Source organism: Aythya marila, assembly GCF_965140915.1.
Source record: "Aythya marila genome assembly, chromosome: 10".
NCBI classification, from domain to species: Eukaryota; Metazoa; Chordata; class Aves; order Anseriformes; family Anatidae; genus Aythya; species Aythya marila.
The window spans coordinates 9,547,689-9,566,002 of record NC_139051.1 but is presented as its reverse complement, the minus strand read 5'-3'; the positions used below and the strand labels follow the sequence as shown (position 1 = coordinate 9,566,002).

The 18,314-nt window shown below is 51.4% G+C and overlaps 1 protein-coding gene across 2 annotated transcripts in view; it reads left to right on the top strand.

Moving 5' to 3' along the window:
* The window catches only part of MTMR14 (myotubularin related protein 14), a 30,084-nt gene that overhangs the window by 1,919 nt on the left and 9,851 nt on the right, over nt 1-18,314 (top strand). For both annotated transcript variants that reach the window (XM_082768260.1, XM_082768259.1), the window contains exons 3-17: nt 2,678-2,786; nt 3,813-3,888; nt 4,505-4,565; nt 5,117-5,239; nt 5,747-5,820; nt 8,272-8,342; nt 8,469-8,543; nt 10,545-10,611; nt 11,582-11,667; nt 11,979-12,055; nt 12,305-12,341; nt 13,473-13,543; nt 14,100-14,149; nt 14,368-14,506; nt 17,239-17,415. In XM_082768260.1, coding sequence (XP_082624386.1) covers nt 2,678-2,786; nt 3,813-3,888; nt 4,505-4,565; nt 5,117-5,239; nt 5,747-5,820; nt 8,272-8,342; nt 8,469-8,543; nt 10,545-10,611; nt 11,582-11,667; nt 11,979-12,055; nt 12,305-12,341; nt 13,473-13,543; nt 14,100-14,149; nt 14,368-14,506; nt 17,239-17,415 — 1,293 coding nt within the window. The remainder of the gene's footprint in view (nt 1-2,677; nt 2,787-3,812; nt 3,889-4,504; nt 4,566-5,116; nt 5,240-5,746; nt 5,821-8,271; nt 8,343-8,468; nt 8,544-10,544; nt 10,612-11,581; nt 11,668-11,978; nt 12,056-12,304; nt 12,342-13,472; nt 13,544-14,099; nt 14,150-14,367; nt 14,507-17,238; nt 17,416-18,314) is intronic.

Below are 18,314 nucleotides of genomic sequence, written 5' to 3'. Positions count from 1 at the left end.
TCAGCCGGTAAGAGCTCCTTGAAGTGCACGAGACACTTCTTACCTCTGAGAGCGCCACGTTTTTTGGAAGCAGTTCCAGCTCGTGCGAACCTTGTGCTGCTGCCCCGTCGGTTTTGCTGGTGCAGCTGTTTCTGTAGGGAACTAGCAAAAACTGGCTGTTTGAAACCCAGTTTGGTTTCCTGACCCTGTTCACTCGGTGTCTGGGCAGCGTGGAGGGGGTAAAATGGTCTTGCTGAGGTGTTCCTCCAGCTTGGCCGCCTGCGCTCTGAGATCAAGGCAGCGGAGGCGTGGGAGGAATTTGGTGTGTCTGTGGCTACCAGCCCCAGGAGCTGGGTGCCCTTTGGCTCGGTGCTGGCTCACGGTGAGCTGCAGAAAGTAGCAGAGGGCGCCTGGCAGCCGGGAGCACCTGCCCTGTGCCCCGAGAGCTCTCCTGGCCCAAAGCAGGAGCAGGCAGATGCTGCAGGGCACAGGAACACTGTGCCGTGCCCAGTTCTTCTGGGCTCACTGCGGCTGCACGTAGAGAAAACCCCCCGAGCTCAGGCACGGGCTGTGTCTTTGGCTCCACTTGCCAGTTCTCTGACACGTCTGCACTCCAAACAAATCTGCTTACGGGTGCCTGCACGTAATCCAGCAGCGTGAGGAACGCTTCGGTTCCAGCGCTGCTGTGGCTGGCCAGAGCCCAGCGGCCCTGCCTCGGCCTCGTATAGATGATACAGCTCCCAAACCGGCTGTGTGCTCCTACAGGACACCTTCCCCTTGCTTTTAAAAAGAGAAATCCGGGTTGGGGGGCTGGTTTGGAGCAGGAGAATTAGCTCAGGGGTAAGGATGCCCGGCAGTGTCTTCCAAAAAATCCCAAGAATTAGGAGCTGAGGCGCATGGCATCCTTCCACCTCTCTCTTCACCTGGTCCCAGACAGCCTTATGATGCTCCTGCAGCGTGTGTTACTGGCGTGCTCTCTGAGGAGGGCGTGCTAGCAGGGAAATCTTGCCGAGCAGAGCTCCTGGCTGCAGGCAGCGCCGAGGACGAGCAGCTCAGGTTGTGCCCGTTGCCTGCGCGCGGTGTCGCGTGCTGCTGCCTGGCACAGGTACGGTGCTGGCACTGCCCTGGCTGTGCTCCTAGTGCCCCTGTGTCCGTGCTGTTCAAAAATCAGCTTGGCTTCTTACTCTTTGAATTTGAGAAAATGTCAAAGCTTTTTGGAGCCGGAGGAAGTTGTTCCATCTGTAGGGAAACACATGAAAAAAACACAAAGCTTCAGCTATGAATTGTGGGAATCAAATTGTTTTTAAAATGTGGGATTTGAACTCCTGCTGTCTCCCTCCTTCCACCAGCAGCACCTCACGTAACCTTTCCCACAAACCTATCGGTTTCCACGTTAATGAGGGTTTTCTAATCCTTTGCTGAACGCCTGCTGTAGGTAGCTTGCTCCACGCTCTCACTGATGCTGAAGCCTAGAAACTTTCTTTTAATTTCTAGCATGCAGGTATTAATTTCTTTCCAGCCTAGCATTATTCTTTGCCTTTAAGCCCTTCTCCCTCTCTGTTGCTAGTCCTTGTACACACCCGAGTGCCTGTATTGCTGTGTCCTCACTTAATCTCCACTTGCTGAGCCGCTCAAGCCGCGGCAGGTTCTGTTGCCCCACGCTGTCCCCTGGCCATCCCCGGGGGCTTCTGTGCCTCACCGCACCCGTGTGGGTCTCCTGGGTGCCCTGCACAGCAATGCTGCGACGTTTCAGTCCCGCTGGAGAGCTTCCCACGATCGTATTTGTCCCTTTTGTAAGACTTGGTGGGTCGATAACTTACGGGCATCCAGAGATCAATGGGTTCATCTCAGTCCTCGTGCTGAGCTCTGCTGCTGGAAAGGGCCAACTGGAAATTCTTGTTAATCATCTCTGAGTGCCTGATCGTGCACTTCTGTGTGACTGGACTTCATCTGGCTTCTGTTTTGTCGGTCTGGACACTTCTAGAGCTCCTTGTGGGAACTCCAGTCCTCCTCTGAGGTACGCAGCCCTTCGGGAGGTACGGTCAGTGCAGGTGGCAGCTTGGATTCCTGTCAAGTTTAGGCTGGTACTTGGAAAAATTACAGCAGTAAGTTGCTTACACAATGTGTCTCCAAAACACATTTCTGTTTTACTTTAACCAGAAGAACGTAAAATGCAGCTGTTCAGATGCAGCTGACATGAATCTAACTCCCCTCTGCAACCCACCAGGCAGTTCACAGGGAGCTGGCTAACTGTCCGGCGATGCATGTGACCAGAACTAAGGTTCGTCACATTTTCAGGCTTTAATTTTCTACTTTATTTATTTTTGCTTGCAAAATTCCTGCTGATAGTCACTTGTGCTGAGCTTCTTTTTGACAGAAGGGTGGTGGAGAGGAAAGCAGACTCTATTTTTGCAGACACTGGCTTACTGTGGCCATGCTTCGCTAATAAGCCACACGTGTGCCTGAAGCAGACTGTGCTCATAGTGCCAGCACGTTGCTGCTCCTGAGCTGGTCTCTCAAAACGAAGAGAAGGCAGGGAAGTGTCCACACGCGTTGTGCAAACGATTCTTAAAGAAACAACCCCTTGCTTGCTGAGTTCAGAGCTGGCTTCTGAGCCCAAGGGATGGGGATTACAGCCCGGAGTGCTGGAAGCCGTGGGAAGATGCTTTGTGCACTGAACTGAATGTCTGTCCCACAGGCTGGAGAGCACCGTGCAGGTCGGCAAGCTGCAGGACCTCATCAACCGGAGTAAGATGGCGAGGTGCAGAGGACGATTTGTTTGCCCGGTCATTCTGTACAAGGGAAAGGTAAAGCTTCGCGGGCTACCTGGCTTAACTTAGAAAATGACCTTTCTCTGTGACACTTGAACTGTGCAGCCACGTCTTCGGCCGGTTGTCACCTTTCCTCATGCTGTAAAAAGCTATTCTTAGGCACGGGCAGGCAGCCTCTAGTAGTAAGCAGCATTTGCTGTCCAGGCTATATAAATCAGCTGTGGGGACCTCAGGCTATTTTATCCCACCCGTCATGAGCACCACACCAAAGATCGGACGTTTTGTCCATATGTGTTCCTTCTGAAGGACCAAAGTTACTTGGTTTTTGAGAGGGGAAAGACAGCTGTTGTCGCTCTCTGCCCCTTCCCAGTAGCGAGCTCCCTTTGAATAACTTTTATCCCTAAAAAGAAGTTCCCCTTGTATGTTCCCTGGGGAGGCAAGATTGCATAAACGGTCTTAAGAACGCGTGGGCTTGTCTGCAAGGGAATCTATAAGAGAGTGAAATTGGATTCATTTTTATGTGGATTGCTTTAGCTGTTCTGAAGCCCTGTAGGAGTAGTTCCATTTAGCATTTAAGTAGCTTAATTCAGTTTTCCTCGTTCAATTCAGAAACGCTGCATGAATAGCAGTATCATACCCGTGATGATTTTAATCTGGCTTGAGTGAAGCCATCCTGGGCTGAACCTGCTGACCTTCAGCAGGAGTAAACTGCCGGGGGGGGCACTGGGACCGTCCCCAGTCTTATCAACAGGAGTGTGGAAGATAAGGCTGAAGCAGAGTATTATCGGGGGATAGATAGTGCCAATTTAGCAGAAATTGACTGCATTAGTGCATCGGAGAAGTGGAAATTAAAAAGCGGTATAAAAACTAACTACAGATAAAGACATTTGGCAGCCTGATGTGTTCAGAGAACTTGCCCTGGGTCAGGGCTGTGGGGGAGGCTGCCAAGAGGCGGTGGCTGTAGGTACAGCCGTGGCTGTAATGGGGCAGCACGTGGGCCAGAAACTGGGTATGGGGAAGCCTCTCGGACTCTGTGTGGTTGATAACAAAATCTTCCTCCAGCATATTTGCAGATCAGCAACGCTGGCTGGCTGGGGAGAGCTCTACGGGCGCACCGGTTACAACTACATCTTCTCAGGTGAGTGAGGAGCCGTCTGCTGCTGGCTGCCTGCTTGGGCTGCTCAGCACTGGGATGTCACAAAGTCTTCTGAGAGAAGGTGCAGAAGTGTCCTAGACCTCTCTGTATCAGGCCCTGAATGAAAAACCTAAAATCTGGTGTCTGTTCCCAAGCACTGTACCACGCCTCATCGTGCAGGAAGTAGCAGCAAAGGAGCTTGGGGCTAAAGAGTGAATTATGGGAAGCGTGTAGAAGGATTCAGTACCCCGAATCCTGAAGGATTCGGGGTACTGATTCCCAAATACTGCGGGGTGGGAGTAAATAAGACCTCGCTATTGCTGGCTAGTCACTGGGAATCAAATCCTCCTGATGGTGTGGTATGCTGGGCTCCAGGGAGAACAACTCAGGAGGGTACTGGGTGCCTATAGGATAGGACCTGGAGCTTGGCAACGACAGGGGAAGGGTGGGCTCTGTTAGAAACCAGGCTCTTCAGGAGGAGGAAATGTGGAGGATTACTGAGAGAACCTGTATGCAGAGAACAGGTGCCAAACCATAGCATTTTCGGGCACGTGTATGTCTGTAGAAATAGGGATTGTGTTGGTTTACACAGGTTTCATTTTTAATGCCTTTCGTGCAGGGGGTTCTGATGATGCCTGGGCAGATGCAGAAGACATTTCAGAGGAGGATTCTGCACTTAGGTTTGTATCAATCGCTGAGATGAGGAAAAGAGAGTTGGACCAAAGCTGACTCACTCAGCCATTCAGTTCTGCTCTTCCCTAATCTGGGCTTCAGGTACAGGCTTGAGGTTGTTGCCGAGCTTGGGGTCTTTCTTTCCTTGATTTTGAAAGAGTCTTGAATACTAATGGCTGGCTGAAGCCAGCGTAACTGATGCCTGCTAATCTGTTGCCAGAGGGAAGGGACAGAGACAGGATGATACAAAGCCATTAAAAGGCTACTTGAATTACACTGAAGTGTGTGATTCACTAAAAAAAAAGTAGATCTGTAGGCTGGGGAAAATACTCTGCAATTTAATGTGCTTGTTGCAGAACAGAGTGAGGTATGGAGAGGGGACCCTTAGCACTAATTTGGCATAGCAATTCATTGCAGAGTCTGACTCTGAGCTGTGGAGACAAGGCTCGTACTGTGGGGCTTCTGGCTAGAAGCAGTTCAGGAGAGCTGTGGCAGTATTGTGCAGGTGACGTGGTCAGCCTTCCACGCTGATCTGGCTTTGCCTTGTTCCGTGTTGCAGAAACGCAGACTCCCAGCTGTTCGACAAGGTCAGAGGACACGACATCAAGCTGCTCCGTTACCTTTCTGTCCGCTACATCTGTGATCTGATGGTGGAAAACAAGAAGGTGAAGTTTGGCTTGAAGTGAGTCTGGGTTCCTTCGTTTTTCTGCAGGCTTTGAGTTGCAGGTAGCAGCCCTGACGTGGGAATTGTTACTGGGCATGCATCCTGGGAGCAGTCCCTGGACTGGTCCTACAGAAGGATCGTCAGGCAGTGCTGTAGAGAGAACCCCCACGCTTTCACACCAGAGAAAGCTGTATCAGTGGGCAAGATAACCGCTTTCATCTGTCTTCTGCAGTACGAGTAGGTTTTCTCTAGAGCTTGAAGTGATGGGGCAATCCCCTTTTCAGAAAGGGGAGCCTTCCACTTGCGTATAGGAGCAGGTTGCTTCTCCTGACGTTCCTCTCAGAGGAAAGCTTTCATATTTTAGGGCTATACCTGTTAATCTGGATGCGTTGCATAAGTTCTGCCTCTGCCCATTCCTGAGTCGAGTCATTATGCGGGGAAATGCGACAGGAGGCTTTTTGGATGCCGGTGTCTCCATGGAAAAAACTGTACAAATGTCTGCTGTTTTCCTCTTGTCCTGTGCAGTGTGACGTCTTCTGAGAAGGTGGACAAAGCTCAACGTTATGCTGATTTCACACTTCTCTCCATCCCATACCCAGGTACAGGACTGATGTCCAGAGGGACTCCCAAGGGACAGGTGACAATCTGCTGCTGGGGACTGGGAACTACGTGTGTGTGTGTGTGTGTGTGGTGCAATGGCTGTGGCTTGCTTCACGTTACCTACGCTCCCTCAGGAGAGAAGCTCTTTTAGCCTGAGAGCAGTGCGACAGATCTGGATATTCTGGCGTTGCGAGTTGGCATCAGGCGCTCTGAGGTGGCAGCAAGAATTTCTCAGCAGTTGTGATGAATTCAGGCACAGAGAAAACATCCCCGTGGTGGGGCTGGGGTTACGATGGCTGTTGACAGCCCTGTGACTCCAAAGGGCTACCTGCTACAAAGCAAGCTGCATATAACCCCACAGTTCTTAGGAGCATTTCCTGCTCCTGCTGCTTCCAGAGGATGCTGTGATACGTTCTCAGTGCTAGGCAGAGCTAACCTGCGGCGTGCAGCTGAGATGCGAAGCACTTCAGTCCATCTCCCTGCCTGTATCAGTTCCTGTGCCTAGCAACCACCGCTGGGTCACTGGCTGAAGATGAGCTGAGCATTGCTGCCTGGCTGCTGCTGGGCTCGGTAACATGATTGGGTGTGAGGCTGCCGTGTTCGAGGTCTGGCTGCCACAAAGGACTCTTCTTTTTCCCTTGTGTACAAAGAAAAGGGGACAGGGACAAAGTGGTCATGGGTGATCCACACTCAGACTTTTCCTTGAGTACTGGTTGTTGCCCCCTAAGGTGTGTGTAGGGGGAAAAAAAGGCGTAACTTTTCTTACCCAGTAATTAGTGCCAGTTCTGACAAGCTGCCTTAAGATTTCCATGGAGGTTTCCTTGCAGATTGCAAAGGGCTGGGAGAAATAAGAGCATTCTGTAGCACGTGCCACAGGTGCATGTTGCTGCCGTTTGTCTTGCCACACATAGACCATGGGAAAGACAGTGTGCATGGGTCTTTGTAGCATTTGTGAAGAATGAGGAAGAAGTGAGTTAAGTTGTAGCATTCTTACTGTGTGGGGATCTGCACAGTGTGCAGTACTCAGTGATGCTCCTTCCTCTTCTGCCACCTGGGACGTTTGCTGTCTCTAAGCAGCTCTTCACTGCCATGCTAGAGGTAAATCTTATCACACTGCAAACTCCCTGCAGATGTTACCTGATTGTAGCAGTGCTGCTCCAAAGGGGAACGCTATCATTCTGGTAAATCTGAGGCGTGCACATCTAAGGATCAGCAGCCCCTCTAGTGACTGGCGAAAGGTAGTGACTGATAGGTTCTTATCAGCGTTTCCAGGTTTGCACCGAAAGAATTTCCATCTTGTAATTTGTCTCTAAAGTTATTCTGAGATCCTGTTGTCTTAGGTGAATGAAGCAGTGTCCAGACACGACTGTCTAGGGTGAAAGACTTGGGTTAGCATGGGGTATCTGCGGAAGCTTTTGTGCTTTCTGGTTCAGAAGCCCTCCTTTCCTTCTGACTGGTAGTTGGCATTTGTGGGTGCCAATGCTTGCTGCTATAATCCCTCATTCTTTGCTTTAAGCCAGTGTTTAATTGGAGTTAAATCTCAACTGACAGATTGCTTCCTGGCTGTGTGTTCTCTAGCACTAGCCCTGTCCTTCCACGTAGATTTTTTTTCGCCATTGAAGTTGTTGGTGACTTGTGGAGCAGGGATCAAGGCTTGTGTATGCAGTGCCTGGCACAGGGGTGTCCTGGTGACGTGGGTGCTGTGAAGCTTCTGTGGCACACACCGTACCTCAGGAGAGGTGTTTCATGTAGCCTGCAGGCAGCTGCAGTGCTAATGGTGCTGCTCAGCTGTGACTAAGTGACTGCAGCTTGCAGCAGAGACTTCAGATAGTTGTTTGAGGAGAAACAGGAGCCATAAGGGAGAAACTTCAGGAGGGGAGGGCTTGGGGGCAACCTTGGAAGTGGTTTTTTACCTGCTTTCTTCAAATAGGGCAATTGTGGTGTTTCAAAGGGGAGACTTAAATGTGAGAGAAACCACAGTTGCCTCCGACAGAGCCCTTTTTTGTTACCTGCAGCAGACGCCCTGTGAAACCTGGCGTTCCCCAGGCTCCACCAACATCTCTTTTTGCTGGTTCCTTCTCACTCAGGATGCCAGGCTGATTCCTCAGATCTGTGCAAAAGTCAGCGGCCCTGCAACGCGCAGGTCTTTGGTGAAACCTGTTGTTTGAGAGGATAAAACCGGTCCCTCAGACTTCACGTTCGCTGTGCCTTTGGAGTTTGCTCTTTGTCTGCTGTGTGAGTGTTTTCACTGCTGAGTGCTCTGGGTTGTTGCTGCTGGGAGGCCATGCTGCACGCTGTACTGATTACTGCTCTTCACTTCCCACAGGCAACACTTTTGATTGGTTTGGTGCTCTGGAGCCCAGGGCTGCCAGCACTTTCAGTCCCACAGGGCCCTTCGGCTGTTAGATATCAGTTGGCTGAACAGTTGTTCATTATCTCATGTCTTGCAGGCTGTGAATTTTTTAAGGAGTACAAAGACCGGGATTACACAGCTGAAGGTCTCATATTTAACTGGAAACAGGTATAAAATGGAAAGCTGGGGGCTTTACTGCGCTTAAGCTTTGTTTTTTGAAACTCATTGCTTTCAAATCATGCTTTTTCTCTAACCAATTATGTTTTTTTTGTTCTTGTTGGTTTCTACTTCCAGGATTATGTAGACGCCCCACTAAGTATCCCAGCCTCTCTGACCCAATCTCTGAATATTGATTGGAGCGAGTACCAGGTGAGCAAAGTAGGCGTCTCTCTGGGAGGTCAGAGATTCAATCAGGAAGGATCATTAAAGATTTGAAGGCTGACTCGTTGCTGTTGCAGTAATCTGGTTCACTTCATACCATCCCAGTGGGAGTGAAGCTGCAGACTTGATTGTTCAGAATAGCAGTGGAAATCCTCTACCAAAAGCTCTGTGGATTGGTGTGTCCCAAGGCAGCCGACTATAACATGAAATGTGTTTCTGTAGCTTGCATAAAGCTAGCAGTCCATTAGGGAGAAACATCGCTATTAAAGGTGAGAAACGTGCCAGGAAACTGAAGGCAGTGTTACTTGTTTGCAGTGTTAGTCAGGCACAGGGCTGCTGGACAGAATCCCTTGGCTAGGGAGAGCCTTGAGAGGGGTCAGCCTTCCCTTTTGTGAGCAGCAGCCACATAACTAGGCAGCTTCTTAGCAGCTATGCAAGGTGTTTATCCTGTTACAGGAAAGGAGAAAATCAGAGCTGACCACATCTGCATTGCCCCTTACTGTGACAGCATCACCAATGACAATTGAACTCTTCGGTTTGCCCGAGGTTTACCTTGCTTCTCCCATTGTCTCACACTAATTAGTGCGTACCATTTCACATGGTGGATCTGCCAGTCCTTCCAGGTTGTGGTAGGATTGGCCATGCTGGAGCGTGTTGTGCTCCTGTGCCCTGTGGCTGGAAGCAGCACAGAGCTAGCAGAGCTCCAAGTGCTCGGCCGGTGCTTGTTTGTCAGTGACAAAAATAATGCCAGTGCCAGCACAAGCAGAGTCACGGAAAAGTAGCTCGCAGTGTTGAAGCGCAGGCCTACAGGGACCACGGTTTGTTTATGACTAGGAACTTGTTCACTAAAGTACTGAGCAGCCAGTATTTTGAAAAGGTTATTAATAATTGAAGAGCATGTAAGAAAATAGATGCAGAAGTGATCTGAGGACTGGAAAGGTGCTGTGCTTAAAGCTGAAGTTCTCAGTCTGTTCAGCTAATCACAGCGGTATTTTGGGGGTTGACTTGATTAATGTGTAAGTGCATTCACAGCACCGAGCCTGCCAGAGTCCAAGGAGTGTTTGGACAACGCTCTCAGACACGTGATCTGATTTTATTTTTTTGGGGTGGTCATTTGGGGACCCAGGAGTTGGACTCTGATCCTTGTGGGTCCCTTCCAACTTGGATATTCCATAATTCTATGAAAATACTGTTTCTAAAGCACCCTTCGGTCTAGGGAGGAAAAGCTGCACAGGAAGCAGTATCTGAAGTCTGAAATCAGGCATACGAATGAGGAAAGCAGTCTTGAATGTTATTTTTGAGGATTTGTCTTGGAACAGGCTGCCAAAGGAATGATGAACTGTCACCCTTAGATTAGGTACTTTATTGGGCAGAGCTGTTGCCAAGCGCAAGCTTCGAGCTGTATATGGGGCAACTGAAAATTCCTGGTGTGTGGTGCAGAGAGAGAAACAGGACGGGATGATTCCTTCTGGCATCAGCACAAGCAAGCCTGCAGTGGGGCTGTGGGCAGCCCGCAGGGGTCACTTGCACCAAAAGTGCTCAAGTTGTGGGGACGGGCTGCTCACCTCGGCCTGCCCGTCCCGTCCTGCTCCTTGCATCACGTCCGCAGCTGTACCGTGGCTGCTGAGCCACTTGGTGAGGTGCACACGTGCAGGGGGCTGCAGAACTGGGTCAGTGCTCCGCAGGTGTTTGCCAGCTCGCTTCAGTCCCTCCGAGCGTGGGCTTTGGGGCTGCAGGCAGCAGGTTCTGTGCCAGCCAGGCAGGCAGTAGCCATGGCCTGTTGTTTTTTAATACTTTTTCCTGCCTGGCCTCTTGTCACAGAGGGCTTTTCTCAGAGGATTTGGGGAGTGGTTAGAGGACCAAGAGGAAAGCCTGTCACTGTAACACGTGGCTGTGGAATTGTTTCTCTGGATAGAGAAACCAAGAGCATGGCATACGGAACTGCAGAGCAGCCTCTTGCTTACCATCAACTTTTCTCTTTCGGCACAGAGCTGGGACCTCGTGCAGCAGACACAGAACTACCTGAAGCTGCTGATCTCTATCATCAATAGTGATGGTAAGGCAAATTCCTTGCCCCCCAGCAGTCCAACTGGAGCAGTTGCTTTCCCTAGAAGCTGATAGTGTGGCTGTGGATCAGTTCCCAGTGCAGAAGAGCCTCTTTATGGAGAGCTTCACTTCTCTGTCTTCAGAACAGGATGATGGTCCTAGAGTCTCAGGGCTCCAGCTCCCCTCTTAAAGGGGGACTTGCTGATCCCCTGAGAACTCCCTCCTACAGAGGTGGAAGGATGTCTGAAAACTTTACCAAAGGTTTTACTAGTTTGAAACTGAAGAGAAGGTTTTTCCTTTCCTTGTTGACTCTCTTATTTGCTGTGTGTCTGTATTTTGTCCCCCTGGCCTGGAGTCTCACATCCTTTATCATCACAGCCACCCCCTGAAGGAGGTACATTGCCCTTTGTTGGCATCCCATGCCTAGCCACAGTGACTTTATACCTAGCTCTGTTGGATAGGTGGAGCCATGGCTGGCTCTGCCCACCCAGCAAACCACAGACTCTCCTGCAGTTACACTGGGACACGCTGCAAATGTTCTGGAGAGCGCAGGAGTTTGGTTCCCTGTGTGCCTCTGATCACTTTGTGTCAGTGGGAAGGTTGGTGAGACTGAGAGAAAGTGGTCAGTTGGAGCAGGTTTATTTCTGTTGTGGGGATGGATTGTGATAATGGGCTGCGACTGGAGGGGTGTATGCTTTGGGCAGCAAAATGATGCTCATACCTAGTGACTTTATGTCCCGAGCAGCTGTCAGAACCAGGACAGCACATCAGCCGGGGCTGCTGACAGCCCGGGACACTCTGAGCAATTTGTGGGCTGCCATATTCAAGACAAAATGTTCTGGCTTGGTGGCTCAGCTCTGTTGTTGAGCCCAGGCTGGGGAGATGGAGAGTAGTTTGTCACTGCAGATTTGCCTTAAAGTCATTGCTCTTGTTACAACAACTTTTTGTTTCCTTCTCCTTCCCACTCCCACCTGTAACAGACGACAGCGGGCTGCTGGTGCACTGTATATCCGGCTGGGATCGAACTCCTCTCTTCATCTCCTTACTGCGCCTCTCCTTGTGGGCTGTGAGTACCTGCTTCTGGGGTGCTTGGTCAGAGGGTGAGCAACTGTGGCACCAGAAAGTGGTGCTGGAGCACTTACTGTTCCTTTTGCTCAGCCCGCCTTCAGAAAGGGGCGTGGATCGAGTTTGAAATGGAGAGCAAAGATGCTCAGGGTTTGGAGCATGTGCTGTAACCATGAGGGTGTTCAGCTCTTGTTGGAAGCAGAGCAAGCTCTGGGCACCTTGGTTCATCGTGCCAGCTCTGTGTAGGTCATGAACACTAAGCCCCAGTCCCCCGGGCTGCTGCCTGAAGGCTGTCTCTCCTTTGCTTTGCAGGATGGGCTGATCCACGTGTCCCTGGAGCCGTCTGAGATTCTCTACCTGACAGTGGCCTATGACTGGTTTCTCTTCGGGTAGGCACGCTGAGGTTTATTTGTTTATGTAACCCTGCACAGCAGGCTAGAAGCCTTCAGAGGGTCACCTTTGGTGTTTGCTCACAGCCCAAGGTAGATGTTGGGGCATCTCTCACTGAGCTGTGACAAAAAGAGGCTAATGCATTTTCTATCTGGAGGATTAGTCAGCTGGCTGCTCTTGATGACTTGTGTTGTTCTCATTCTGGTTTCTGGCGAGTGACTGACCTCCCTCCCTTGCTCTCTTTCCAGGCACATGTTGGTCGATCGACTCAGTAAAGGAGAAGAGGTGAGTGTCCCGTCTGGGGCAGTGCCTCAGCATCGCTTTCTGCTCTCAGGGTACTTGTTTAAGGTAGCAGTGTTCATCGTCTGCTTCGTGGTAATATCACTGGTTCGGATGGGTTCTAAAAGCGTTGTTGAAGTGCTGCAGATGTGAGGTGGGAGCCTTGCCCTGTCGCTTCCTTCTCCATAAGGTGTGAGACTGCTTTTCTGGTGGTTTGGTTGGTGGGTGTCAGTCCTGCTGCTTCCCCACAGTGCCATTATAGGCCCCTGGTGAAAGGCTGCTAGGGCTTGCTGTTCAGCGCAGCAAGGAAGAGAGAGCCTGAAGGTGTGTGACTCCTGGGGGCTTGGAAATAAAGCTGTGTAGTCTCGTGTGCTTGTCCTGCGTGCCAGCTCTGCTGTATGGGGGCTGCAGCTGCACCTGGCTTGTGTGCTGCTACAGGCTGCTGGGGCCGCTTGTGCTGGTTCTGGGGTGTGTCTGGCAGTGCCCAGATGGGTCTGGGAGGCAGTTAAGATTAGGGGGTTAATTCTGTTCAAATCAAAGCAAAAAAAAAAAAAGTGATTGCTCTGACTGTAGTTGCAGTACATTGCAATGTCATTTTTGGATAGAGATCAAGAGGTGGGAAGTGTGTCTAACCCTACAGCTAATCCCCTGCTCCTCAGACTCTAGCCTCACTAGAGATTCCCTGCCTCTGAACAGTGTCACACCCCTTGGAGAAAGCAGAGCTGGAGCTCTGGCCTGTTTTCCACCTTTTGGGGGTTCAGGACCCCGTATGAGTATCACTCACCCCAGTCGTCAGCTGGGTTTGCTGCTTACCTGGATGTATAAACAGCTGCTGGGGCCGGGGCTGCTCTGTTCTGCGTTGGTGGCCTGAGCATGTGCTGTGTGCTTGTGGTGTGCCTGCAAGGTGTCGATAAGGAGACCTGTCACGCACCTTCGTTTCTGTGGCAGGGAACAGAGGGTCAGTTTTACAAGCAAGAGAAGGGCAGGGGTGGGATGGCGGCAGCCTGTGGCACCTGGAGTCTGGTAGCTGCAGATTTCTGGCTATCTCCTTCCTGCCAGCACCTCCCCACCAAGATAAGAGGCTGCATGAAGCCTTGGGTTCATTCCTGAACAGCTCTTCTCTCTCCCTTTGCTCAGATTTTCTTTTTCTGCTTCAATTTTCTGAAGCACATCACCTCTGAGGAGTTCTCTGCTGTGAAGTCACAGAGGTAAGGAGCCTCTGCTTGCTGCTGCATGGGCTGCAGAGCCAGGGAGCTTGTTAGTGCCGTTCCTTTGGGGAGCTGGAGGCCCTGGTGTCCTGGCCCAGATTTCTTTAATTTATTCTGCACTCTGAAGGCTGCAAAACGGGGCCGAGGCTTGTGAGGTGCCACGATGTGCTCTGAAAACCTGTCCATGCTGAAACGTGCTCTCTGCCTAATGATTATCCATGGCTGCTTTAGCACAGACGAGCCCAGAGATGTGGGCTCTGGCTGAAGCAGGGCTGCTAAAGGTTAACCCTTTAGTTTAAGAGGGGCAGAGGGGAACATAGCTCACCCTGGAGGAGGCTGCGGGCTCCGAGGTAGCAGATGACTGCCTGCAGCCTGTCAGAACACAGAGTTTGTGGGTTGGGGCTGTTCAGAGAGCTCCCACCGGCCCCATCCCCTCCCCTCTGTCCCTGCACTTCCCGCTGCTCCAACCCGCTGCGTGCTGCAGGGACCTGGCTGTGGCCAGCCTCCCCGCAGCGCTGGAGCGTGCCCGAGGTAACCCTGTCTTTTCTTCCCCCAGGAGGAAGAGCTTGTCACCTGGCTTCACCCTGGAGGAGATCTGCATGCTCAGTGAGTGCTGCTGCTGAGCATCAGCACCCTGGGGTGCTGGTAATGGTTGGGCGCTCGGGGCTTGGGTTCCCAGCACCAAGGGGGTTACACAGGGGAGTGCTTCCCTTGGGGCCTCGCAAGCACGAGGCTCTAGGGCAAATAGAAAGGGTATTGCTTGAAGGGGGGAGAGAGTCAGCGAGACCTGGCTGGTCTTCAGGCAGCTGTTTTCTTCCTTCTAGAGCAGAGAGACCGAGGCAGCACCACGAGCCTGAGCAGCGACTTCTCCCTGGGGATGGAGAGCTCCCCCGGAGCAGCCGGGAGCTTCACCTACGAGGCCGTGGAGCTGATGCCAGCAGGAGCACAGGCCCAGGCAGCATGGTGAGGAGATGACCGCTCAGTGGGCTGCAGAGCAAGAGGGGCAGGTGCTGAGCACTGTAGGAAAGATGCCTCTGACATCGCTCACCATCCGGGTCTGCTCTCTGCAGCATGGATTCTCTACAGTGGAGGGAGGAATTTGGCTGTCAGAGGCTTTGTCACAACTTGTTCTCAGTTCTTCTGCGCCAAGAATTGGAGACCACCCCATGTTAGTGACCATGTTAGGCTTCTGCAAGGGTGCTCCTCAAGTTTGCTTTCTTTTCTTTCCCCCCCACCCCTTCACTGTTACATTTAATCCAGAAAGGATTTCATTACTTTTAAAAGCTCGCTCTGAACTACAGGAGGAATGGCATTTGGCAGCAGCCTCCCCAGGGAAAAGAGGAGGCAGAAAGCTTCGTTGCCCTTAAAATGAAATTTAGTTTACAGAAGAGGTTAAAGGAGGGTACTGCCTGAGTTAGCGGCAGGTGGACTGGGTGGCCAAGAATCTCCCCTATACTTAAGCCCCTCTAACGTGAGGTGTGTGAGTGGGAGCAGGGTGCTGTCTGCAGTGCTGCTGTGGGATACTTCGGGGGGAGAACATGAAATTCTCAGTGCTCCCTGTTGGTAGAGGGTCACATAGGAGATGCCTGGGGGTGCTGGTGGCTGTCTGTGAGTGGGGACTGGGGAAGGTGTAGGGTGAGTGCTCTGGGACAGGCATGATTGCTTGTGGGGTTTCTGGTGCTGTTTGGGGATTCCAGAATCTTTCCGTAGGGTTGCCCCTCTCAGTTTAATTTTTCTCTCCTCTCCCTCAGCACAAGTGAAGATGCTATTTTATATTGCAATTATTTTAAATTAAATCTGGGTTGTGCTGGAGGCAGCTGGAAGTCCTCTGGGACTGAGCCTGCAGCCATGCTAGTGGCAGCAGCCTTTCTAAAGCACTTTGAGAGTCAATTTATAAAACACTGAAGAGGGGAAGAGGTAATCTTGATGAAGAATCCCCAGAACAGTGAAAGGGACCCCCCAAACTGCATTTGCCAAGTGTCCATCGCAGAGTCCTCCTTAACACACAGAGTATACCTGTCTGCAGCACAGTGAGTGCAGGAAATAGGGGACAACTTTCCACTTGTCTGGCTACAGGGTAGGAAACTGGAAGCTTTGACACTGCTCTGGAGTGCTCAGGACATGCAGACTAGATCCTGCAGCCCAGACTAGATCCCACAGCTCAAACCCTACACGTGATCTCAGGATATGAGGTGGTCAGAGCATGCTGCAAGACATTTGCTGTACTTGTACATATCAGGGCTTACTTCGGTGATGTGTGTTCTAATTCTAGTTTGTTTTTGCTCCAGTAGGAGCCATCAGGTTGTGCTGGGGCTGGCTGCCAGTACCACACTGGTGGTTTGGGCCCGTGCTGTGGACATGAGCACAGGGAGGGGAAGGTTGTGAGCCTTGCCACAAGTGTTTAGCGAGGGAACTGGGCACGGACGTCCTCCTGCAGCCTGTTGTGGCTGTGTAGTCTGGAGAACAGGTAGAGCTTGCTGTAAGCATGGTGATCGACAGAGCTGGGCTGTGCCTAGAGGGGAAGAGGAGAGGAGGTTTCTTTGTGTTGCCCTGAACACAAGTGGGCTCAAGGTCTCCTTGCATGGAGAGGCATTTTGTTTGTTAGCTGTACGAGCCTGTCTCTGCGGGCTGTTCTTGGAGATGTTGGCAGCTATGATAACATGAGATGAATAATGCTTGAGAGAGGCTGTGGTGTGATATTTGAGGGTGGACACACTTCAAGAAGTGAAGGGAGGTATCATGCTTCCCACTGTACAGTGAGCCTGTCTTTAGCTGCACTTGCTGACAGTTCTTGATCTCAGTCAAAGTTAAGGGGCCCTTTTCAGGAAGAACAGCATCTTCTCTTTGCATTAATTTGCCTTTTTTTTTCCCTGCTTCCTTGTGTATACAACAATATCTTTACCCGTTTCACTGTGACATCAGAAGGGGAAAAAATCTTGGGACTTTTCCGGGGGGGGGAAAAAAACATACAAGAAAGTAGAACCTCCTGAATGTGGAGCAGCAGCAACGTGGATTAGTTCCAAATGTGTGTGCTTGTTTGGCATGTATCTGGACAGTAACGTGAGCTGAGACCTGGTGCAGCAATGGACAGTGAATTGTGCACGGGTCCGAATGCACTGGCTAGAAAAGGAGCCAGAGCAGTTCTGGGCTGTCAGCACAGACAGGAAGAGGACTGAAAAATGCACCAGAGAGATTGTCAGTTCCGAGCGTGTGGTCAGTGCAGCGGTGTCTAAAGGAAATCGCTAAAAGGGAAAACCACACTGGTGTTGTGTGCTCGCCACCCTCATCAGTACACAAAAACGCCCACCTGGGCCGGGCTCCTCGCTCTGCAGAGTTTGAAGCAGATTGAAATGGTCTTTCCCTGCTGGGAGGCCCCTTGCTTGAGGCGTTTTTACAGCTAGACTAAACAAAGCACTCGCTGTATGTGTGTGGGCTGATGCATTCTCCTGTCTCTGATTTCCAGGTCACGTGGATGGTGATCTATAAAAGAATGGGCTAAGATGTGTTGAGCTCGGTGTGCCCCCATCCCTCAGCCGTTGCCTGTGACTCAGTGTTCCTTGGGAAGGGGGGGAGGCGGGCTCAGGGCGAGCAAGAGTTTTTAGCTGCTGGGGTAAAATCTGGTCTGCTGTGGCAAGAGTTCCTAGCTGGAGAATGTGAGAGAGCCAGCTTTCTCACCCAGGTTCTCCATCCCACAGGAGGAAGAGCTGTGCATCATCGCCGCAAGCTGTGCTCTGGAGCAGGGCGCAGCAGTCTGAGGACAGGCTGCCTTCGGCAGGGATGGTCGAGGTGAAGTCCTCCAGCTCCTCCTCCTCCACGCATTCTGATAACTTCCTGAGGATTGGAAGCAGCCCGCTGGAGGTGCCCAGATCCAGGTGAGATGGGATGAAGCAGAGCATTTCTCAGCAAAAGGAGAGTTGGATAAAGTGCTGGGCTGCCTCTGTGTAGCTCAGAACCACAGAGCACGTGGGTTTGTACCTACAAACAGGCCTGTTCCTCACTAACCCACCCATGTGGGAAATGCTTGCCACTAAACACCAACTCCTGCCTCAGCCCACTTAGAGGAGTGAGGAGCTGCCAATAACAGCTGGGTGTTTGTTCCGCCTGTCCTCGGTGCATGCCTCTACTCCACAAGGTCTGGCTTCTTGGCATCCTGCATGCTTGGATCTCACAGCACTCTGTCAAATGCCCCCACAGGGATTTACAGTGGTTGGAAGGAAACGTTTCAACCCAGGCAGACCTCGCTCTGCACCTGTCCAGTCCCCCTTTCCCTCTGCTGACGTTTCTGACATTGTGGGGTGAAAATCTGGGTGTTGGTGGAAGCAGAGGTAGGATCTGCTGGGAGCAAGCTGCAGGTGCTGTGCCAGCCCAAAGGGTTCCTCCTGCAAGGCTGCGTGTTCCTGCTGTGCAGCTGGGAGATGGGGACCCTGGGCTTAATCTCATGCCACAACAAAGGGTGTTCTGGCACTCTTCTGAAGCCTGATGCTGTGGCAGGGCAAAGTAGAGCGGTGAGCTAAGCTAGGGAAGAAAGAGCAGAGCCTGTGGAGCAAACACCATGTGCTGAGACCGACAGGGGGATAAAGAGGCTCTTAGATAAGAGGTTGCTGTTAATGGCATCAAACGCTTGTGTTGTCTCTGCAGGTTTTCTGATGAGTCTTTTTCTAGTGATTCCCTTCAGAACAGCCACCAGCCAAATTTTAGTACATTCTCATCACATGCAAAACAGTGACAAACAAGTAAGGCACTGAACATTTGTAAGACTTCTTAAAAAGCT